The sequence below is a fragment of the Pteronotus mesoamericanus genome, unplaced genomic scaffold (genome assembly GCF_021234165.1).
Source record: "Pteronotus mesoamericanus isolate MK-2021 breed Mesoamerican mustached bat unplaced genomic scaffold, CSHL_Meso_final contig_2, whole genome shotgun sequence".
NCBI classification, from domain to species: domain Eukaryota; kingdom Metazoa; phylum Chordata; class Mammalia; order Chiroptera; family Mormoopidae; genus Pteronotus; species Pteronotus mesoamericanus.
In genome coordinates, this window is record NW_026555084.1 from 8,047,177 (window position 1) to 8,072,079 (window position 24,903).

General features: G+C 47.7%; 1 protein-coding gene across 1 annotated transcript in view; it reads left to right on the forward strand.

Moving 5' to 3' along the window:
* Window positions 1–24,903, forward strand: part of ATP10B (ATPase phospholipid transporting 10B (putative)) — a 79,759-nt gene that overhangs the window by 16,880 nt on the left and 37,976 nt on the right. The window contains exons 4-9 of the mRNA XM_054568593.1: window positions 10,410–10,495; window positions 13,809–13,915; window positions 17,354–17,485; window positions 20,512–20,639; window positions 22,156–22,408; window positions 23,457–23,695. Coding sequence (XP_054424568.1) covers window positions 10,410–10,495; window positions 13,809–13,915; window positions 17,354–17,485; window positions 20,512–20,639; window positions 22,156–22,408; window positions 23,457–23,695 — 945 coding nt within the window. The remainder of the gene's footprint in view (window positions 1–10,409; window positions 10,496–13,808; window positions 13,916–17,353; window positions 17,486–20,511; window positions 20,640–22,155; window positions 22,409–23,456; window positions 23,696–24,903) is intronic.

Here is a 24,903-nt window from a genome sequence, read left to right on the forward strand (position 1 = left end):
AGTAGGTGTGTGAGTGCGCAAAGCCTCCGCCTTACTTAAACTGCGTGCAAAGCATTCTGAGAATTTCTATTCTGTTTCATTTTGTTTTTAAGTTCTGGGAAAGGTGAAACTTGTATTTGCTTATAAATCTCCCATCCACCTCCTCACCCCGATATCCTCATTGCAATTCTAAGCCCCTTTTATTCTCTCTTGGGCAGTTATTTCGGTGTTGTTGAGTTTCAACAGTCAGTTGGTTGTTTTGTTTTGTTTTTTTCCCTATCTTTGGCAGCAGCTCCCAAGCTGTTTCTTGTATATTAATTAGTCAGATAGTTTGGGATTTGACCAGAGTGAAAAGCCAGATGAAGGGGTCAGTCCCACTCCAGCGCGATAGACCAGCCAATTTAATAACATCGCTCAAACTCTAACCCCGAATCCTCACAGGGTGCTCGGTGTAATGACTTACAAAAAAAGGTAAATTCATTTGTGAAGGGTGGAAAATTTATTGGAGCTTGAAGTTTTTCAGAGCTCTCTCTTCTGTTTTAATTCTTGATTCTTCCCCCCTGGATTTTCTCAAGTGTATTTTTTCCATTTCTAGGTAATAACACTAATAATAATATGCTTTTATCAAGCCCTTACTAACAGCTTTACACGATTACCTTATTTAGCCTCATAAAAACCCAATGAGATGGGTGCCGTTATTATCCCATTATACACATAAGGAAATTGAGTCATAGAAGATTAAGTAACTTGCCCAAGGTCACTGAGCCTGGAAGTGTTGGAGCCAGGATTCAAAGCCAGGGGTGTCCAGAATCTGAGCCCATCTCCCTGGCCTTTATTACCCTGAGATTATCCAGAGATGCTTATTTGAAAGTACACATTTATCATTTCCAAAATTCTTTCCACATATAAGTAGTAAGTGGCAGGGAGACGAAAGGTAGGCTTAGCTCCCCAGGGAAGAGGAATTTTGCTGCTCTTTGCTACCTGGCTTCCCATCTGTCTTTAGTGCAAAAGGATTCCTGAATCTGCATAGAATTCTCTTCTGGCTAACTCTACGCTATAGTATTTCTCCGAAGTGTTGAACAGAGGCATCGATGAGAGTTGCAAGAAAAATACATGTTGCTGAGTCGGGAAAGGTCAGAAGGAGATAGGTTACAAGTCTGCAAATACTGTGCCCAGCAGGACTTCTCAGGTAGCTCAATAAGCCCCAAGGAAGCGAGGGGGCAGCTGCTAGTGTAGCGTTTCTAAACATTTAACCACAGAAACCTTTTACGCCAGGGCTACTACAGAAGAGGTGAGATTACAGTTGAGTGATTTGCCCCCAATTACATTACAGGTATTTACTTTTTTAAAGTACATGCCTTGGGTCTGGGCATGCATATTTTTCAAATGTTTCCCCAGATGGCCTTGATGTGAACCTACCCCCACCTCCTTGAAAAGCTGTACAACAAAGGGAAGGTGCCTTTGTATTCAAGTACTTCCCCAAAACCCTCAACAGCCATGAGAACAAAATTACTACCTTTGTGTTTCTCACCTGCACTGTCTTTTAGTCCTTGCAACCACCATATGAGGCGGGGCATGATTAGCCCCATTTTACAGATGACATTACTGAGGCACAGAAAAAGCACATTTCACCAATTGTCTCAGATTTTGACCACCTAAAAACATAGATTGTTTGGCAACTCAGTATCTTAAAGAATAAGTATTGATGGCTTTTGGTAGCTTGTTTTCCCTCTAAATTCCTATTGTCTGTGAGACTTTTCCCTTGTCAAAAGGGTTTTTACTAATCACGGGGGTTTCTGGAAACCTCCCACCTGACACACATACCTACACCCATTTTCACCATGTTACAGATGATGAGAGATGACTCTATTCTGTTTATTTGAAGTCAATAAGGCAAACTTTGTTCCAGCTCCCGTAGAGCAGTAGTATCTCAAGGTGGAGTCTGCCAAGCCCTTATCTTAACTGATAGCTCCTGAAAAACAAGGTTCCTGGTCAAATCCTGTGTCCTGCGGACTCCTCTTGCTTGGCCTTTCCAACATATATTAACACAACAAGTTCTCCAAAAAGATTTGGCGTCAAGAGGCTGGTTAAACTCTCTAACCCTGAGCTCTCCAAACTTATTTAACTTCAGAACCATTTTTCAGCACAATAAGTTTTAGTGTTCCTGAGGAAATTTGGGGTAAATGTTATACTGGACCACAGAACCCACAATCGCAACAGGGGTGGAGCAGCGAGGAAGTCGACAGTCCTCATGGCTTAGGCAGTTCGCTCTTTTCTTTCCTGCCTAGATTCAAATGAAACCCTAAAACATGAAAGAGCTTCTCAACAGACTCTTCCTTCTATGACAGAGCATCACTCTCAAGGTTGCCAAAGAGTTGGTTTCAAAATCTTTTTCTCCGAATTCAACGTGGACCAAGCCAGTTTTTCTTTTTTCAGTTGGAATTTTTATTGTGGTGGGACATCTTTGAGTTCACAAAAGTATTGACTTGTTCATGAAATATGTATTCCCATATCGCATTGCCGGAAAAAAAAAAAAGGCGGGGGGCAGAAAGAGGAGGAATCCCAAATATGGATTATGCTAAGAGGGCAGCCTTGGAGAATTAAACTGTACAGTTTTCTCTTCGGTGGCATCCTGATACCTGAAAACTCTTCTTTAAAAGGCTTTCCAAGATGGGCATCTGAAAATGAGCATGCGCCATTCATTTTGGGAAATGGAGCAGTTACCAAACCAAAGAATCAGAAATTAATTCTTTTAATTAATGTTTCACATCAATCACATTCCTGGTATTAAAGAACAAAATTCAACTGAGTACATTTGAAGATGTAATCGGCTTTATTAAGCAATTCATGAATCAGGGAGCTTCCCATGTAGCAACTAGAATCGCACTCTGGGGGGGCTGTAAAAATGGAAAGTTTTTACGGGAAGAATGGTGGGCAAGGGAGCCATTAACCGAAGAAGAGAAAGGATTCTTTTTCGAGTAGGACATCTTTTGGAGGAAAAGGAATCGTGAGGGTTTTTATGGTGCAGATTGACTCTTCTTTTTATGCTCCCTGTGGGGAACGGAGTAGGGGTGGCAAATCCCAACATGACAGGCTACCTCATTGACGTTGCCCAGAAAATTTCAGACCGGTTGTGTAAGGTTACATCAGTAGGAGAGGTTGAAGTGGCGCTTAGGTCAGGTATTAAATCTAGGTTTGATAGCATGGGCTTTAGCACAAGGGAGACCCTTTGGACCTGTGGTTTTTCTCTTTAACAGTCGTTACCTGTTGTTCCGATCGCCAAAGCCTAAACTATAATGAAGCATATGTCAGGTGGTTCCCCAGTGCCACCCAAGGACTTGCTACGCCAAGTGAGGCACCTGTGTAGACTCTCACACCCTCCCCGGGCAGAATCAGCACCTGCCGTTTAACGAGATCTCCCTGTGATTTCTATACACCCACATTGCAGTTTGGAAGCACTGGCCTTGGGCATCATCGATTATAGCAGCAATTGTGCTTACCTCTTCACTGCCCAGGTTAAAGACGCTCAGCTGGCTCTCCCTTTTAAGTAGCTTGCACGCCACCGTTGGCTAGTGTTTTTAAGCCATTTGCTCACTTGTGAACAGCCGCTGGAACTTGGACCCTCTGCAGTGAAAGTCGTGCTGACTTGATGTGCAGGGGTAGGTAAAAGTAGGTTTACAGTTGTGAGTACTCGAAACACAGTTTGTTCTTGTATTAGGAATTAATTATTGCTTTACTTTCCATGGGAACAACTGTAAACCCACTTTTGCCCACCCTGCATTGAGGTAGAGGTGCACGTTGCTGACACATTGAGGAGGGGCAGGGAGTCATGCGTCGCCATCCCAGGTCGGCGATGCCGCACCTCAGGTGAAGCAAAAGGTAGCAAGCAACGCACCATCTCAGACTTGCCTGCCCTGAGAGCCACAGGGAAGTCCTGTCTCCTGGTGGACTCTGTAATGGGACCTGCCCCTAACAGGTTATTCCAAACTTCCGTTAAGGATAATACGTAGTCTTTCTACGTGTTGACCACTGCTTAAATGTTGAGCCAAGAGCATGTTGTTTAGGGTTCTTTTAACATCGGACCTACATAATAGCATATAATAATAATAAGTAATATCAGCAGATAACTTAATTGAACACATGAAATAGGCATAGACAGTTCTTCTAAGTGTTATGTAACTATTATCTCTTTCTACTCCTCATAAATAGCCCTATGAGATAAGGCTATTTGTGACTTTGATCATCCCCAAGTCACAAAAGGCAGGAGCAGGTAAGCAACCCTGCTAGCAATTGACTGACCTCAGATTTAAACTCGGGCAGAGTTCTCGCTCTTGCTCTCCTGTGTTTGCTTGTTTTACTTTTTATTACAGAAAATTTTCGAATATATACAAAAGTAGAGAATACTATGATAAATTTTTATGTATCCACCCCCTAATTTTAATAATCAACTCATGATCAATCCTGTTTTATTTATTTCCTTACCCTCTTCTCTCTGCAAATTATTTTAAAGCAAATCTTTCATATTGCAATATTTTACCCATCATATTTCAATATCTGTCTCTTAGGACAGGATTTTTTATTGTTGCTCCATTAGAGTTGTCCCCACTTTTCCCCTGTTGCTCTCCCCTGCCCTATCCAACCCCTACTCCCAAAGGATAGGATTTTAAAAATATTCCATTATATCATTGTCAGGCCTAAAATATTAACAATAATTCCTTGATATCAACTTCCAAGTCAGTATTCTGTGTTTTTCAGTTTGTCTGAATCAGGATTCAAAGAAGGCCAAATATTGAGATTAGTTCCTTAAGCCTCTCTTAATCTGTAGGCTGACGATTCTGCTTTCTTTTTTATTTTCTCCTATATTTAGTTTTTGTTGTGGAATAAACCAGAAGAGCGTAAACTCTTCTGTAGTGTCGATTTCGCTGATTGCATTTCCATTGAACACGTTTCCCAGTGTGACATGCGTCTAAGATTGGTGGTTAGATCTAGAGCCTAAATCAGATTCTGGTTAGATTTGTGTTTGTGCCTGTTTATGTCAGTGTTTCATGAGTTCGCTCCCTAGCATCCTCCAAAGGTGACCAGCGAGTTTTCCTTTTTTCTCTCTATATGAACTTGTGGATTTAAACAATATTTGGTGGGTGTCAAATCAGTTATCATCTTTATTGGTTGTCCCATCTGTAGCCAGTGGGAACATCTTCAGATTGACTCCTGATTTCATTTGCCACAACCTTAGTCGTCTTATGTCAACACCTAAAACTAATATAATTTTAGGTCAACTTAAAAATGGATTGCAAGATTAAATTTAGTCCATGTTTGTCCACTTGAAAAGGGGGAACACAGACTGTGAGACAGAGCCTTCCTGCCTCAGCCCCCAAGACCGATCTGTGTTCTTTTGGGGGAATCACTCCTGCAGGCTGAGACCCGGAGTGATCGAACGTGCAGTTTCCTCATCCAGATCCGAGGGGCCGTGACTGCCGGTCGCCCTGTGGTGGCTGGTCTTGGAAAGAACTCCTGCCCGACCCAGCAGCAGGAAGGTTACCAAGTGCTGGGAACTGTCATTAGTTTTCAGATAGCATTCTCAGGAGTCGGTGGGTTCATTTGGATGCCAGGAAGGAATCCTGGCTCAGCAGCTGGGGCGTGAAGAACATTTGCTTCTACAATGTATCCAAACTAGCATGCTGGGAGGGAGAGACGAGAGAGAGGGAGGGAAGGAGGGAGGGAGGGAAGGAGGGAGGAGGGGGGAGGGAGGGAGAGTGGGTGGGAGGGAGGGAAGGAAGGAAGGAAGGAAGGAAGGAAGGAAGGAAGGAAGGAAGGAAGGAAGGAAGGAAGGAAGGAAGGAAGGAAGGAAGGAAGGATCCTTTAAATAGCATGTGTGCCAGGCTGCACTGTCCGCCTGCACTGCTGCCAGGGCTGCTAAAGACTGTGCACCCTGCCACTCACAGACCCTGTGGAGTCCCCGGGAGCATTCCACAAATGAGTTTCCTCTGCTGTTTCGCCATGCTAACCCCTGTGTGGGGTGGGGATGGGGGTGGGGGTGTTTCTTCGGGTCATCTAGCCTGAGGGCTGTGTGGAAAACAAACTCGCAGAGCAGCAGCAGCGTGCAGTGGTCTCTGGTTCAACTCTCCTTTTCCACAAAAAACCCAGGCTCACAATAAAAAATCAGTAAATAAATGCATTGTGTTTAAGGAAAGTGTTTAGCTGATTTCTCTTTTTTCAATTGATAACATCTTCCTTGAATATTTCCTACTGGCCAGGGAGGGCTTCCAAAGTGATCTAAGATATATTTCCTCTCCTCTAAGACTTCAGGATTATGGGCCCATTTTTTAAACTATAAAGACCCTTGTGACTATCAAAAAATTTTGATAACCCTAAGCTGCCTCCTTTCCCAGCTCTCCTCCCTGAAAGTAGTTGTCCACTTGGAGTCCATTATTTAAGAAAATAATGCAAAGTTACTATGAATTTGAAAAATGGACTTGTAATTGACGCAAGGATTTCTATGTAAAAATTAGGAAACCACGTATATGTGAGACTTACTTTTACTCTGTCTACAGGTGACATTTTGGTGCACATGGGAATTTACAGACCAGTTGCGATGCCTAACCCACCAATTGGCTTATAGAAACAGCTTGATACTTGACACTTAAAAGTGTAAGAAAAGTTCAGAGAAAGTGGTACAGATATTTAAGAATTGTCTAGGCTCAAAGAAAGGAGGGATTATAATGGTCTGTTGTGGACAGGTGTGTCCTTAAGAGGTGTAACTGTTGAGCTTGGCTGTGAAAGTTTAAGAGAATTGTCAATTTGGAAAATTGCCAAGAAATCACGTAAAAGATGCAGAGGGTCTGCTCTGTGGGCAAACAGCATCAAATGGTCATATCAAGCAAAGAACAGCACACATTTTTGAATCGGACAAACCTGTGTGCCCATGACCTGTGTGACCTTGGGTTGTCACTTAGAGTAATCAATGTTCAGTTTCCTCTCCAATAAAATGGAGTAACCTGTCCTGAACGTGCCAGAGGAGAGTTGGGAAGATCAAATAAGATCAAATAATTAAGAAGCAGAATTTTCTGGACTGTAATTTTACCAAATTAATAAACATTATTTTTAAAGGCTCAGATATGCCCATGCAACTGAGTAGGCCACTGTGTTGGTTAGGATCCTTTGTCTGCAAGCAACAGAAATGATCTAACTTGTGGTGGGAGGTGGAGCGGAAGAAAGAAGCACACACTGTGGCTAATAGCTCACAGAAACAAGAACCAGTCTCAGAAACAAGAACCAGGGAACAGCACAGTGGGAGAGATCGGTAGTAGCAATTACTTAAAGATCTCATTTGTTTTTTCTTTCTTGAATCATTCCACTTAAGTCAAAGTCCCACAGCAGGAGAGTCTAGTGGGCAGGGCACCCTGACTTATGTTCCCATCGAGATGATGAACCAGTGTTGGGGGTCGGGGGGAGATAGTTTTTCCCGAGAGGAAATGAAAAGGTTGTTAATGGAAGAGAAGTAGAATGGATGGTGAGTCTCCAGAAAACAACAATCCCCTCCAAAGAATTTCAAAAGATCATTCATACTTTTATGCATTTATGTAATCTCATGAAATTCAGCTGTGAAGAATAGTGGAATGTAAGCCTAGAAAAGTAAAAGTTGAGGCAAGTGCAAACAAAACGGCCCATTCCAGTTGCTGGAATATATTTCAAGCTGTTTGCTTCACCTTGGCCTCCCCGGCTTGCCTGGGAGGGCGCAGCTTCCTATATCTGGGTGATAAATCAGTGAGGAGTTCAACCCTTGGCTGAATTTCCTGTGCATTCCTAAATAACACTAGTGATGCACATGAGCTCAACTGGGAACTTTGAGTTGTTTTATGGCTACAATGATTGATTCCTGTCAATCAACTCTTCTCTCTGATCCTCCCTCACCATGATGCAGAAAATGTTTCAATGCATGAATGAATGATTAGGAGACTAGTCAGGCCCTTGTTGGGGAATTAAAGGAAATAACATGTGTGAAATATTTAGTTGGTTCTTGGCACAAAATAAGCATTCAATGGATGCTACAGCAATAATAATCATCATAACGGAGAAGGAAGGGGAATAAATATGACGGCGATGGCAATGGCGATGATGATGATGATGATGGCAGTGATGACGATCATAATCGGCTTTGGATCCCAATGATATGGATCGCAATCCTGGCTCCGTTACTTACCAACTGTAAACCAATGGCTTTAGTGCAGCCTCCATTTGCACATCTGCCAAAACCATCTGCCCACACACCCCTTTCCGCAGCCCGTCTTGGGGAGACAAGGAAGGTGCCCAGGGGATACGTAGCTAGAAAGGGCAAGGTCTCTTCTGCACGTGGAGAGAGAGACAGAGGACCCGAGGCCAGAGCCCAGAAGAAAAGCAAAGCAAGGGCCACTTCAGTAGGGAGGTCACTGGGAAGCCCCTTGGAGGGACGAGAGAGGAAAACGTGGCCATTGCGGGGTATCCATCAGGTCTGATTAAACCAACTATGGGGACTTCCTGCAGCAGGATCACCAGCTCTCAGACCCCGCGGCCACTCCTCTCTGAAATGAATTTGGATTTCGAAAGCCAGCGATAGGCTGATGGTCGGGGTCGGGAGAAAAGCGCATGGCTTAATCAGGGCCGTGAAAGCAGCTGACAAATTACTGCATGATTTGTCATCATCTCAGAACTCAGCAAGTGTTTGTCCCTGAAAGAATCGATACCTGGAGGGAAGAGGGCCATATTTTTAGAAACTCCTGGATGGGTAATTTATTTCAAGAGACTGGAGAGTTTATTTATGCCAGTGGACGGTATATTTACACGAAGCCAGAAAATGCTATCATTTCTTCTAATCAATTTGCCCCTTTGAACAGCTGTACCTTGGAGCTTTCAGCTGTAAATTCACTGCTGTGCTAAAGGCTCAGCGCGGGAACCATTTCCAGCCCCGCCTCTAGCACTCCATCCTTTTATTTGCTTAGCACTCTGCCCCTCTCAAAACATTCCCCCAGGGACCCTGTCTTCCTGGCACAAATGTGATGGACGGGGGCTGGTCCCATTCTACAGATGAGGAAACCGAGGCTCAGGAGATGGATGCAGTGGCAGCCAATGTGCAGTAGAATTAAAAAGCAAGAGTTCTCTACCCCAGTTGTGCCCCATCCCCCCCCGTTGGACTCTAAGAGATTATACAAGTAGATGGCCCAATGAAAGAAGAAAAGGGGAGAAAGAATCAAGGGCATGTTTAAAGTGGCTTGCTCCAAGAATATTCACCCGGGGGAGCGCGCTGTGCAAGTGACGCCAGACGGTCCACAGCGAGACTTGCATTCCAATCCCAACGCTGGTGTGACCTTGGGCAGCCAGTCTGATCCTTCTGAGCCACAGGCGTTCCAGCTCCAAAGAGGGGATAATTAAAAGTCCCACTTCACAGAATAGTTGTAAGCTCGAAAGTAATATGTGTAAAGTTCTCATCGCAGCGTCTGGCAGAAATGAGAATGCATCAAATGCTGTTTATTTTGTTTCATTAGCAACTATTTTCATGGAATTTTTATAAGAGCAAAAGAAATTGAAACAATGTAAATTTTCAATAGTGAAATGATTAAGTGAAATACGGTGGCATTCAGACATTGGTTTCTATGTAGGTATTAATGAGGATGCAGAAAATTTTAATAAAATTTATTATAATTTATTATAATGTTCAAGTATATGAACATTAAATCTCCGTTTTGAAATCCATCACTGTATATGTGTGTCCATACATGAATATGTGTGTGCGTGTATATACTTATACACTCTGGGAATATTATATACACAAGAATACTAACCGTAGCTATCTCTAAATGGCATGATATATAATCTCATCTTTCTGATCATCTATTTCTGTGCTTCCCAGTGTGGAAGCCACTAGCCACACGTAGCTGTTTAACTTCAAATCAATTAAAATTAAATAAAATCTAAAAATCAATTCCTTAGTCTTCCTACCACATTCCAACAGCCACCTGCGCCTCGTGGCCCCACCTGGGCCAGGGCAGACTTAGAACCTTCGCATCAGGCAGGGGGCCTGCCGGACGGCGCTCGTCCCGCAGTTCGACTCCACGCATGTTTGCTGGTCACAGCCCGGGAGTGTGCTGCTGGCCTCTAGTGGGTAGAGACCAGAGAGGCTGCTCCATATCCTACGAGGCACAGGACTGAGAAACACAGCTGTCCAATGTTCTCTGCTGTGCGTCTAAATTTTATTTCCATCTGTTTTCTTTTCCTTAATGAGGATGTAAACTTTTCTTCCAATACATTACAATTATCACAGTGCAGCAAACCAGGGGTTACCTATTTGCAATGATTCTAACAATGATTAGCTCCCCAATGGCCCTATTAAAACTAGATCCTTGTTAATAACCTCATGATGTCAAAATAGTAACCTCATGACGTGCTCTCTCTCACAGGAGGTACAGTTCGAACCAGAACATTTCCACAGCACCATTGTGTGTGAGAAACCCAACAACCACCTCAACAAATTCAAGGGTTATATGTAAGTATCTCCTGCCCACCTGCTGCTGGTAAATATCTCCTCTGCAGCTCAAAAACATTTTCTTTTCTTAAAATGGCCAAACAGATAAGTATTCAGGTCCTGAGGAAATGTATGTCTTTATCACAAAGGTCTAGAGAAACCCAAGTTGTGAAACTTTTCTGATTGTTTCTTTTTGCTGGAGAGACAGTTAATTATCTTGCGAGGTTAGATTCAGAAATGTTGTTTCTTAGAACTCTGGTGAAATAGCATCAAAATCAAGACCACACTCTGATTCAGAGGAGGCAAGTTCGAGTTAACTGAGATTGGTTTTCTGAAAGACCTGGTATTGCATTGTGGGTAAGGACAAGGACTTTGAAAGTTTGCCAGACCTAGGTTTGAAATCAGATTCTATCACTAGCAAAGCTGTGGGACCCTGGGCAAGTTAATCAACCTCTTTGGGCCTTAGTTTGCACATCCATAAAATAAAGATTATAATATATACATCACAGGATTTTTCGTTTCAAAGAACAAAGTTGTTTATCCTACGCAAAGCCCTTAGCGCAGCCACTGGCGCAGAGGAAATATTCCATTAGTGGCGGCTGCTGCCGACGCAATTATTGTTATTCTTGTTCCTCAGTTTTGGTTCGGCCTGAGAATTTTACTGAAATTCTGCTCTCACATCAGAAGACTGGTCTTACTGGGGAAAAAAAAAAAATATCACAGACATGAATAAATGTCCATATGCAGCACTTCAACAGTGTTTAAAGGAGTTTCACAGAGCCTCATCTCATTCAACCTGCACAACAACCCAGGCAAAAAGTATTTCATTTTTCAGATAGGGAATCTGATGATCTAATGGTTCTCAAGGCTCACCTGAAGGCGCACAGCAGGTGTACGACAAAGCCAGGACCTGCATCCAGGCCCTTTCACTCCACCCATCCCCCACCCCGTGTGTTCCCCATGGCTGGCCGTGCGGGACGGACCTCAGCCTTGCTGTGGCGACTTCCCCACCACCCTGGAGGGGCAAGGCAGGGGTCGATGCTGTCCCTCCACCCACATTTCCTCGGGCCGCAGGGGACATCATGAGGAGCAACGTGAGAGGGGAGAGGGGTCGGAACAACACAAGAGAAATAGCAGCTTGTGAACGCCACTGACCTTTGGAAACCACAGAGTGAGCAGATGGAGCCAGAGGAGGGCATGAACTCCTGGGGGAGAGGCGGCTTCGTGGCGGGAATATGGCAAGGCAGGGCTTGCCACCTGCCCCCCAGCAAGGGGTCCACCCCTCGCGCCCGAGATTTGTGAATCGGATTCATCCTGAGTCACCTGTGCCTGGAGTCGCTCTCCTTCTCCTTCCAGAGCAGCCTCATCGCTGGGTTTCTGTTCTGCCCCAAACAGCTTGGGCCGCAGGCCAGCCTCTGAGCCTTCCACCTGGGCTCTGTCCCCACCTCTGAGCCTTCCACCTGGGCTCTGTCCCCACCTCTCAGGCAGAACGTCCCCATCGCCGCCTGACCCTCAGCACTCCCTCTTCTGGTTGCTGCTCCTAGGGACGCCTTTTCCCCACCTGCCCAGGCCTCGTGCGGAGCCCTAAAAATCCAGTGGGTCCGCCTCGTAGCCAACCATGGAATGATGGGAAATTCTCCACTGTGGTCCTGCATCCCTTTTAATGCTCTGTTTGAAGGTTAGGGTTGTCAGATAGGAAAATGTAACTTTGAAACCAAAAGATTTCTATGGAGCAGTGGTTCTCCATCAGGAGCCAACCCGCCCCCTCCTCCGCCCTGGGGGAATCTTTACAATGTCTGGAGACATTTTTGGATATCACACTAGGCAGGCGGGTGCTGCTGGAGAGAGGCCAGAGATGCTGCTGAACGTCCTGCAAGGCACAGGGCGGTGCCACAACGAAGAATGACCCCGCCCAAAGTGTCAGGGTGAGAGAGGCCGCTCAGCTACAGACCCTCCTTTGCGCAAACCGCCCTGTATGGAAAAGTTAGATATGTAAATGCTAGAAAAAAGTGAGCGATACGCCAGCACCAGTCGGAGACACGTCCCTGCTCAAGTGAGAAGAACTGCAAATGGAAGTGACTCCGACTCAGTATAAGTTACCTGGGCACTGCTTCGCAAACCCTCGTGCAGTAAAACCACGTGAGGGTAGGTGTCACATGTTCCGTGGGTTCCCAGGTCCTCGGATGTCCCACGAGGCGTGTGTCTTTGGAAAAGGCGGTGATCCTCTCTGAGCCTCCCCTTTTTCACAAGGATCATCACCCTGCTCACTTCCCAGAGCCTCAAAGAGTCAAATAAAATAACATGAGAACATACAGTTTATAAATACAATGAGGAATAATTAGTATTAAAAGGCATATTGAATTTCTGGGTTTAAATCTCTGATCTGCCCCTTAGTAGGCCTATGAACTTGCCTCAGATTCCCTGTCTATAAAGCGGGTGCGATAATATGACTTATCTTAGAAGCCTGTCTTAATGATTGAGTTAATGAATAAAAAACACACGTACAAGACCTGGGAAATGAACTGTTGAAGAGCAGGAAGGAGAAACGGCCCTAAAGGTTCAGACTATTATTTTTATTTTCCCCAGTGTTGTGGGGAAGTTATGTTTAAATTTCCTAAAAACCCCAAAGGAACGCCATCCGGGCAGAATAAGGGCCAGACACTGCGTAATCACTGGTGTTGCCTGGACCCAGAATTTTCTAGTGTGGGGTGAAAAAGGCAATGCTCTCTGGGGACAGAGCGTGGGGAAAACTACCCCTCTTTAAGAAGCTGTGTCCCTGCATATAGCATGAGGGCCACTTTCCGCCTCCTGTGATGGAGCCAGAGGGGGACAGTTCAGGAGCTCGGCCAGGGAGAGAAGGAACTGGAAGGAGAGGCGCCCGCCCGCTGCCCTTCCCTGCCTGGCTCCCGTACGAGAGGCAGGACTACCTGGTGTTTATGGCGGACTCGGACAGTTCCGGTCCCCGCAGCAAGGGGACAGCAAGCAGGTGAACACAGCCTGAAGGGAACACAGCACAGTCCTCACAGGGCCAGGAGCCCATTCCCGCGCAAACCGTTTTTGAGGCTTTTTCAGAGTTCTGCTTTTTGGGTGGGGAAACGAGGATTTCCGTAGGGGTGGGAAATTCCCTCCTGCTGGCCCGGACCCCCAGGGGCACCCAGGAGTTGCACCTGAACATGGGGATTAGATTCTGAGGTGATATTGCTCTTCTGAAAAAGAGAGAGGACAGGGGTTGTGTTCACTTGCCTCTTCTAGTTCTGGGATGCCAGCGAGGTTCCGCTGTGCCCAGTGCCATGGAGAAGCCACCAAACTGCTCCCTGTCTTCCCTCATCCGCAGGGAGCATCCTGACCAGACCAGGACCGGCTTCGGCAGTGAGAGTCTTCTGCTTCGAGGCTGCACCATCAGAAACACTGAGGTGGCTGCTGGCATTGTCGTCTACGCAGGTGACAGTTTCTTTTGTCCCTTTCCTTTATCTTTCCTCCACCACCCCCTCCTCCAAATTCACCTCCAGTCGGGGGGAACTCGCGTCCATCCCAAGGGGTAGAGTCACATAACTTCCCATTTCTCAGCTAAGCAAACTGAGGCTGGAGTCACAGCTGCTCATGCAGTTCACAGGAGAGAACATTAGAGTCCAAGGTACAATCACTCAGCTGAACAAGACAGGGAGGAAGATTCCCCATCATTCACCTCAAATGGTTTGGCAACACTAACCATAGGCGAGATAAAGTGTATGCAACTGAGCCTGAGGAATAACCTCACCAAACTTAATAACTTCATCTTTTGTGCCTCAGTTCCTCATCTATACACAATGGGGAAAATATTTTTATCTTTTTCATAGAGTACTCATGAGGATCAAAGGACCCAGCACAGGAAAAGCACTTTATCCAGCGTGCCAAGGCACGATTGGTGGTCATCGTGTTGTTTTTGCCGTTAAGTTTTTATTGTAATCTTTATTCAGCTTATGGCTCGAGTTTCAGTGGTCTGTCTTTCCTTGCTGCTGCCATTTTGCTTTCTTTAAAAAAGAATAATAATAAGATAGCAACATTTCTTACAATGAAATCTGAAGTCTTAGAGGGCAGTCTTAAGACGACTGTATCCCTGGAACGTAGAACCCGGTGCTCTGTGGGCGCTCAATGAATGTTTGTTGTGATGCTGACAACTGCAGGCTTCTGTGGGGGAGACACGGTCTCCCCGAGGTGTCCGCTGACCCTGGAAGACTCCGGGATACATTTCCCTGGGTCTTTCATTCCCTGGAACACCTTGTAATATTTTGTCTACTTGTGTTGTTTGACTTCTTTTTTTTTTTTGGTCTGAGTAAAACCCCACTTTTGATGGACATAGAAGAACATTTTAAGCATTGATCTACCTAAGAGTCATTTTTTTCAGACTGTCAAAGAGAAAACAGGTGTTTAAACAAATAATGCCACAGTCTGGCTAGTCTCCCCTCATTTGGGGGGAGGGGGGTTGCATTTGTCGGTTCAGGCGACTGTCGTCCCAGGTCTTTGGTAACGAAGTCCAGCGCCGTCTGGCAGACCCACTGAAGCCAACTCCGCAGCAACCTCCGCCCCACCGGGAAAGCTCACCCAGGCTTAGAGGTTGCCTCTCTGAGTGATCAGAAACAAGGAAGAACACCGGTGGGTCACGGGAGTGGTATGTAAAGGGGCAGATTTGGAGAGAGCGTCACCGCGGCTCTGGGGGCATCAGCTGCCTGGGGCCAAGTCCACGCACCGGCTGTGCGCTCCTGTGCGAGTCAGCTAAGCTTTCAGCACGGGGACAGTAAGAGTTCCTGCCCTGTGGGGTCATAAGATTCAACGGAAATGATCTGTGAGCGGGGTTAACACAATGCCTGGCACATATTAAACTCTCAAACGTGTGAGCAAAAAGGATACTAATTGGCACCAGTGTTATTGCCTAGAGCAGGGGTGCTCGGCCTCGGCACAGCAGGCTCGTGGGCCCAGACTGGTCTCCGTGGTGGCGGCTGCCTTGCGGGGTGTTGCGCGGCATCCCTGGCCTCCACCCGCTCGGTGCAGCTAGCACCGCCTTCTCAGGGCGTGGCAACCGGTCTCTCACGGCATCTCCAAAGGTCTTCCGAGGAGTTAAATCCCCTGATTGAGAACCACTGGTCTAGAGCTCTCCCTGGATGGTATGACGGACAAAATCAGAGCAGCTCAGTGTCAAAGGCCCAAAGAAGCCAAGCTGAGCTTTCCAGAGAAGAGGCCCGGTGTGGAGGTGTGTGCTCTGCTGTGTACAAGGAACGCATTTAGGTGCTTCATGTATACCTATCCACTCCCCCACCCCAAACACGCACGCAACCATTATCTCCTACTCTGCAAACAAGGAATCAAGGTGCCAAAGGGTGAAGTCATTCAAGGTCACTAGTCTCCTGAGATTAATTCTGTGTAACCCAGGGCCAGGTATCTGCAGAGCCTAGCTCTGACTCTAGAGCCCACGTTCTAACTGCTACACCACGCCACCTCCCCCGTGCGGCCAACGTTTGCAGAAAGGACAGGGGGATCTGGAAGGTGAGGAGGAGCAGGTGTTTGAAGAGGGTGGGCCCAGGTGCCCTTGCGTGGGGTGGCCCTGAGGAGGCCCTGGGGCAGGCAGGAAGGCCCAGCCTGGTCAGCACAGCCGGCCTGTGCGCACTGCGCTGCGGAAAGCCCCTCGCCGCTGCAGCAACCCCACTGTTGTTTGATAAGCCTAGAGTCCGCTCGCTCCTACCATTCTGTTGCACTTTAAATCCGCAGGGCAACTAGCTGAACAGCATTAAACCCATTCGCTGCCCGAGTTGATCTATTAGTTTCCTTTAATTTTGCACAGAAAAGATGGAATTGGTGTTTTTTCATTTGACTGCTAAGAAGTGCAGCATGGTAGTTAAAATTTAGCAGCCCCCAAGCACAGGCTCTGCCTTAAGACAGAGCCTCAGTACGACTCTCAGCCGTGAGCTGGCGGAAGGAGAAACAGGCTGGGGATCGGAATCCAGGGGCCTCCGTGTGGCCCTGGTGCTAACTTATTCGGTCATTCTAGGCAAGTCCCTTCTACCTTTCTCCAAATAGAAAAAGGGATGATTGGATGAGGTTGATAGTTTTCAAATTTTGAACAAAACATTATGCGTGCAGAATTCCAGGGGAGGAGTGGAAGCCTCGGCCCCACCACTCTTGCCTGAGCATCACCCACACCTGAGGCAGAGACATGTATGAGAACGACTGGCCCCGAGCAGTGTCCTGCCCCAGGGCCTTGGCACCTACCGTTCCCCATCTGAAAACCCTCTTCTCCCAACCCTTCTCTCTCCCTTCAAGTCTTTTTCAAATATCACCTCTTTCGAGAAGCCTTCCCTGATCATGCTCTCTGAAACCATCTCTTCTTTATTAGCCCTTTGTTTATTGTTCATTTCATGGGACATATTACTATCTGCAATTATTTATTTGTTTCCGTGTATATTTTCACCAGAAGGTGAGTCATCTGTCTTAGCACTGTCTACCACCATTAGCCCATGATGGTGCCTTTGTGCACGTTAGAAATAGACAGCCCTTCCTCAAAACAGCTTACTGTCATTCGCCAGAAATGGACCATAATTAACTTACAATTCTATGACAATTGCAAAGTGGCGGGCACCTCTAGATTTGTGCGGGGCACAGCCTGAGCACGGTAGCTCCGTCAGTGCCCACCAGGGTCTGCATGTTGGGATGCTCAGTAAATACCTGCTGACCAATTGTGTGCAGACGCTGCAGCGGTTCTCAGCAGGCTCCCTGAGGCGGGGCAGATGCAGGGCAGGGAAGGAAGCCTCTCTGAAGCTGCGAGCTCCTGTGGGAAGGGCCAAGGCTCTGATCCAGGCCAGAGGCCAACGGGGGGCAGGAGACTGATAACCTCATTTTTGCCCAAAGGCCACGAGACGAAAGCCATGCTGAACAACAGCGGCCCGCGGTACAAACGCAGCAAGATCGAGCGCCGCATGAACACAGATATCTTCTTCTGCGTCGGGCTCCTCTTCCTCATGTGCCTCATTGGAGCTGTAGGTATGGAATGTTCTGGAAAGGACAATACACGCTACCACAGTAATCTTTTTCTTCAACTCTCTGAGCTTTAGTTTCCTCATCTATAAAATAGAGTTCATAAAAAATAAAGCCTCCCCTGGCCTGTAACAGAAGAACAGTGAACTTAAAATGCATGTGAAAAATCTCCTGTAAGTACTAATTACTGAAACTATGAGGAATATCATCTATTTTATTTGTCCAAGAGATACTTACTGAAGCCAAGCCCTGTCTTAGGGTGAAAAGGCAAAACAAGATGTATCAGCTGGCGCTCCCGGTCCAGCAGGAAGGGGCCGGCATGTGGACAGGGCCCGTAACAAACCGTCTGCTCGGGAAGGGCCATGCACACGTGCTGTATTCATTTCCTGTTGCTGCTGTGAAACGCTAACACAAACTTATTGGTTTAAAACAGCACAATCTCTTCTGTTAGCTCTGGCGTTCGGAAGCCCAAAATCAATGTCACCATAATAAGATCAAGATGTCAGCAAAGCTGGCTCCTTCTGGGGGCCCTGAAGGGAGAATCTGTCCCTTGTCTTTTCCACTCCTAGTGACTGCCTGTCACTAAATCAGAGGTAACCTCTCGATTTGATCCGTGGCCCCTTCCTCCACCTTCAATGTGTATTACTCTGATAATAGACTCTGATAATTCAGGTCTTACTCTCCTCGCATTTTTTTCTGCCTCTCTTTTATAAGACACTTGTAATGATACCGCTGGGCCCACCAGATGACCCAGGATACTCTTCCTTGTCTCAAGATCCTTAACTTAATCCAACACATCTACCAAGCTCCTCTTGCCATATAAGGTAGCATGTTCCCGGGCCCCCGGGGTTAGGGACGCGAACATCTTCGGGGACATTATTCATGCTACTCGAGAACACAAGGCTTGTGGGAGCATCAAGGGGCCGTAGGCATCCTCAGAGAAGGTAGGCCGGGGGCGGGGCAGGGGGCTGGGGCAGATGTGAAAGAGAGAGGTCACGCGTAGCCCCAGGGACAGCACAGAGGTAGAAAAGCCAACCACTTCAGACAGAGGAGCCTTTGGCTGTTTGGTGCGGCCAGAGCAAGGCCAGGACAGAGTGCCGATCGCAACCTGGCCAGGCCAAGCTCCCTCCTGCGCTGTGTGGGGGGCCATGGGGGGCAGGGGTGGTCGGATCCATTCACATTGAGCCTCGGAGGGCAGGCACGGAGGGACCCTCGTTCTCACCCACTCTGCCGCCACTATGGCTTATCTCTAAGGGTGGTTCTCAGGACCCCAAAGGAGGCCCTAGAAAGTGCCAAGGAAGGGCAAGAGGGAGAACCCCCGTGCTGAGGCCAGAACCCCTTGCTGACCCAGCAGAGGGAACAGCGGTGATGTTCGCTCCTGTGTCTCCTGCGTCAGCTACTGTCCCCATCCCTGGTTTTAAAAGAGAGTGTCTAAAAGGCTAAGGCCTTCCTAGGGCTGGGAGAGCTTTCGTGTGCCACCATGGGGGAGACGGTGAGATTAGCCTGCTGGCTGGCCTGGAGTGCTCAGCGAATACTTCCCAGACATGTCTAACGGCCGTCCCTGTGTGAGCGGCCCACGGCTGGGAGGAGGGCGCCTGGAGGGAGGGACGCAGACAAGCGAGGAAACCGTCGTACCCGTGTGGCCACGCCATGCACTCCGAGACGCTGCAGGACATGTTTTTCAGGGAACGTCAGGACTGGGAAGGACATTTGAGATCATCTCACTGTGTCTCCAGAGAAAGGAAGTTAATGATTATAAAGGTCGCACAGTGAGACAAGGTACAGACAAGCCAGAAGCAGCTTGGCAGATTGCCCAAATGATAAATAAATTGAGAAAGGCGTGGGAGGGGCAGAATCCTACTCTTCCTGAGAGCAATGACTCATGCGCAGAGAGGCCCCTGCAAAATATGAACGCTCTTAGTGAACACCACCATTCAGGGTTCTTTATCACACATTTACTTTGACTGTATAAAGGTGGTGTCTGTCTTTTCTTTTTTTTCTTTTTCTTTTTGCCAAGCATGCCCTCCCAGGCCTTTCTGAGCACCCCACACCCACCCAGGCTCCAGGGCCCCCCAAAGCCTCCTCCACTATGCAGCCTTCTCTGGTTTCTCCCGGGGCTTCTGGCTCCTCTAAAGGCTGGGGGCCCTTCCTCTGCACCATGTATTGGCCCCTCACCTCATGCCTGTGAGTCTTCTTTCTCCTGCCACGTATGATGGCATCTGGCCCAGCCTCCCGGGAAAAGCAGCAGCCTGGGGTCTGGGCAGCATTCCATTCTTCTTTTAGTCCCTGTGGCAGGTGAGGATGCTGAGATTCAGAGAGAGGGTGGCAGGTGATGGATACACTTCATCTTATTAATCCTCAGATGATGCGTGTTCTTATCCCCGTTTGCAGACAAGGAAACAGAGTTCAGTCTGCGTCAGGTGCTCTCACAGCATTGCAGGCCCTGGCACAGCACCTCTCAGACCGTAGGGGGCTTGTCCGTTCACATCTGGCTCCCTGACTTGGTGGGGACACCTCAAGGACAAGGACGAGGACCAATTCCTTCTTGAATTGACAAATGTCAGACAGAGGAAGGGAGGATGGATGGGTGGGTGGGTGGATGGATGGAGGACGGATGAGCAGAATGAATGGGCAGGTGGCTGGATGGGTGAGTGTGTCGGGGGAGTGGCTAGGTGAAGGTCTGGCAGGACCCCCCCACGGTGTACTTTCCACCCTGCAGCTGAAAAGGACTTGTGTCCCCTTCTCTTTTCCCAAACCCAATATAACAGAACTTCATGAAAATATGAGTGGTCCCCCTGCTAGCCTCATCTGGTAACAGATTCAGTGCCTACCGAGGGACTGATATGTAGGTTATAGGAAGGACCACTTTAGAGCTAAATGAACACAAACACACACACAGCTAGGTTACATGGAAGAGGGGCGGACTCCTCCGAAGCACACTCATTTCCAGGAATAGGTCAAGGGCTGGAGCAATTGACCAACCCTAGGACTAAGTGGAGATTCTGTCTCATGCTGACTTTGCTCCGTCTCAGGTCACAGCCTCTGGAACGGGACCTTTAGAGAGCACCCTCCCTTCGACGTGCCAGATGCCAAGGGCAGCTTCCTTCCCCTTGCCCTGGGGGGCTTCTACATGTTCCTCACAATGATCATCCTGCTCCAGGTAGGAAGTCCTCTCTAACTCATGGTTAAGAAAACCTGTGGCCAATACCTGTACAACTCTTGAAATAGAAATCATTGCCAGCCCCAAGAAAGGACTAACGGGACTGAGACGGGGAAATGCTTGTTGCTTTCGTGGGGTCCTTTGAAAGTATTTACCTTTGGGGTCATGACAGGACCAGGCCTACTTTGTGAGGGGAACTTGCCCCCAGTAAATAGTGGAGAGAAGTATTTACCAAGTTTTTCTGTACGAGTAAGATTACAGCAGTGACCCACGCGTGCCTGGTCCTCTGCCAGGAATTGAAGAGGGGAAACTAACGACCTGGGAATAAGAAAAGATAAAGTAGCACGGAGTCCAAGAAAGAACCGTCAAGCCCTGAACTCTGAGAGACAGAAACCACAGGAGAGTGTTTCAGCATTTGATAGGTTGAGATTTAAAATGTAAAAAAAAAAAAAAAAAAAAAAAAAAAAAAAAAAGGAACTGATCTTATATAAGAGAAAGAAAGAAAAAGATAGAGCAATCTTTGAAAAGACGAGGCTTCACCTACATTCTCTCTCTTGTACTATTTGAGAGGGCGGTCCATTGTCCTCTTACTGGTGCACGTTTTTGAGTCAGGAGCTCATTCATTCATTTAGCAGAGTAACCCTCTCTACATGCAAACCAGCTCATACCCCTGCTCTGCACCAACTCTCCAATGGCGTCACAGCCTCTCGAAGTGAAATCCAAAGTCCTTACCGCAGCCAACAAGCCCTGAGCGATCTGGGCCCTGAGTCCCTCCCTGCCTGGCTCATTCACAGGTGTACTCTCACCCCTCAAACGCCCGGCCACTCCCAGTGCCCGGCGTTTGCCCGGAATGCTCCGCCTCCCACAGATAACCTCACGACTCACCCTCATCTTCAGGCGTCTACTCCAAGGTCATGATTTACAGAAGAGTCCCTCCCAGTCATCACCTGCTGCCCTCTTTACTTTTTCTTTATGAGACTTACCACCACCCGCTATATATTTATTGGGATTTATTGAGTTTGTTGGAATTTAAGGTCTTCAAGGCCAGAAATCTTGTCCTGCTCACTGCCATGTCCAGGACCTAGAATAATAGATGACACACAGAAAATGCTCCATAGATATTGGCATTGAATCCAGGGCCAACTGTCGACAATAGATCTGAATCCCTGTCAAAGTGGGAGGCCACCCTTGGCGACACCGGGATCCAAGGGGAGTCCAGGGACTCTGGACTGAGGCAGGGTAGCATCTCGCCTGCTCCCCACTCTGCATCAGACAACCAGCAGTGAGTGCCTGCCTCACACGCGTGTCCCCTGCTGGAAGGAAGCATGTCTCCTCCTCAGGTCCCCCTAAGAATTTCAAGGGAGACATGAAGTCATGGACCTCCCGTGTCTCAGAGCATGTCCATCAAGTGAACTGAACTCAGCTTTCCATGGAAAGCCTTTGCCACCCTCTAAACAGGGTCCTGGGACAGGGACCGGACCTGGTGCCTGACTTAGTGGGACTTGATTTCTCGCAGGTGCTGATCCCGATCTCCCTGTACGTATCTATTGAGCTGGTGAAGCTCGGGCAAGTGTTCTTCCTGCACAATGACCTTGACCTGTACGACGAAGAGACCGATTCGTCTATTCAGTGTCGCGCCCTCAACATCACAGAGGACCTGGGCCAGATCCAGTACATCTTCTCTGACAAGACAGGGACGCTGACCGAGAACAAGATGGTGTTCCGGCGCTGCACCATCGTGGGCAGCGAGTATTCTCACCAGGAGAACGGTATGAGGCCTCGCAGGGTCCTTGTCCCGCTTCCTAAAGGAAGCATCCTGCACGTCTAGAGATGGTGATAAAAGACACTATCCTGGCTCTCCCCAGAGGCTGCGTGGCTAATGGAATGTAGCCTCCTGTCTCCCTGTGGCTTCCTTGTCACAGATTGGTGCTCTTCTCATCGCCCGTGAACTCGTGGTCACTCACAAGGCTATCAGCAGCCTCCTGTGTGTGGCCCTGCCGTCCACCTTGGTCCCGCGCCCTTTACGCACAGAACAGTTACTTGTCAGGAATGGCCTGGTGACATGTCCCAATTAGGTTCCAAGGTTTAAGAATTTCTTGGGTCACCCTACCTGAGAGGACAGACCTAGGTCTAGGTGCACAGTCTGACTGACACAGCCAGGAAATGCCTTCCATCTCTTGGGTGTTCAGAGGCAAAGCTTCAGCTTAGGAGATAGGGCTGTAAAATGCTGGGACTGTCATCTTGTGTGACTGAAGGCAACCTTCAAAGCTGACCTGATTCCCTCAGGTCTGCCTCCCCGGCCCTGCCCCGCGCACGCACACACACACTTTAACTAAGGGAAGAAACTCTCAAGAGAGCAGTGTTCATGATTTTGAGGAGGAGGGACAGAGAAAGAGAAAGAAAGGTGGTGATATTATAGGGAACCCGGTTCCCTTTGCCACAGCGGCAACCATTTACACGGGAGCTTCGGATCCTTTTTAATAATAAAAGCCGCTATCATTATCAGGACTTAGAGTGCTCTAAATCTTCAAAACAACTCTTAGATTTCGGTACTTTTTTAAAACCCCCGAGGAAACAGAGGCATGGGTTTAGCCAAAGCTCAGCACCACATAGCAGGAGGCAGTGGAGCCAGGATTTGAACCTGTGTGATTTGGTTGCGCCCCTTTCTCCAGTCAGGGTAGCCAGCTCCCTATTTTCCAGAGCAGTGCAGTGTTCATCCTCCGTGGTCTCACCTCCACTCCTAAAGTCTGGGGTCTCCCCCACCATGGCCCCGCCAAGGTGTGACGGAGCGATAATAACAGGATTTCTCTCTTGCAGCCAAGAGACTGGAGATTCCAAAGGAACTGGACTCGGACAGTGAAGAGTGGACCCAATACCAGTGCCTGTCCTTCCCGAGCAGGTGGGCCCCGGGCCCAGCAGCCCTGAGAAGCCGAGGAGGGGTCCAGCCCCTCCGGAGGAGCCAGAGTGCCCGGGTACCCATGCAGGGCTGTTCCCGACAGAGGTCCGCGGGGCGCTGGGAAAACATGCAGTCCCCTGTGGCCTTCAGCAGCTCCATAGTAAGTCCCTGCCTTTTCCTCTTTGATTTGCAGCTGGTCTCCATCGGGGCAAGATGGCCGAGGGCTCTTGGGCGTGGAAGGCGAAGGGCCGTATAAACCCCGAAGAGCCCTCAGAACGCCAGCCCTGGGTCTTGTGTGTAATCCTCCTGTGTGTTTTCTTGCCCATAACAATTCTTGTTAATTTCCAAAGTTCAGTATTTAGAAATCGGGAGATTTCATATAACCATAGATTGATGGCCTCTATTCTAAAACTGGAATTGGGAAAATTCTCCATACTGAGCCAGGATTCCCATGTGGAAGTAACTGCTCAAGTTACAGAGTTGATGACATTTAAACAGGACATGTGATCTTCAGTTCATCACGGTCCCCTGCCTCGCTTCTCTGTTTGTCCCCATCGCTGAGCCGAGAGCCAGCAGCATGCCCATTATGCATGTTTTTCCAACAGTACAGGTAAGAGGAGAGAGAAATATTCGCCTGCTCCTGTTTCTGTAAAGTGGTAAAACAAGAGATGAGACTACAGGCTTATGCAGTTCAAGAAAAATGTGATCATCAAAAAGAGTCTTAAATTGTTATAAAGCAAAGAACATCGATGTCAAAATTACCCATGTCAAAACTCCCTTAGGTTACCTGCCCGGTCCCTGTGGTCATTTGACCCTGCAGCTTTGGTCTGGGGCTTTCTGCATAGGGTCCCTTCACTCTTGATCCACTGAGACATCCGTCACTAAACAACCAGGTAGCAGGTGAAGAAATTGAGTTTCTTCTCCATGATTTCACAGCATTCCCTAGAAGTCAAGGCCAAGCCGGAGCCTCTGACTCCTGTCCCATTGCACTTTCCTCTGCACCATGGTCTTCCTCTAGGGGCACATCATCAGGAATCTTCTGCACTTACTGATATGGGCACAGGAAACCCCAGCTATATTGAACAACTCACACCGTTAAAGAGGAGCCTAAAGTGCTATTATCCCATTACTAGGAAATTAGATTTTCAAAATGACCCTTTCAGTGAATCCCTTCCAGTCTTTTATTTTCAATAATACAGACACATAACGAGAGAGAGAGAGAGAGAGAAACATGGATGTGAGAGAGAAACATTATTGGTTGCCTCCTGTACATGCCCTGACCGGGGATTGAACCCCCAACCTTTTAGTGTACAGGACAGTGCTCAAACCAACTGAGCCACTGTGCCAGAGCTCAATGTTCCTATCTTT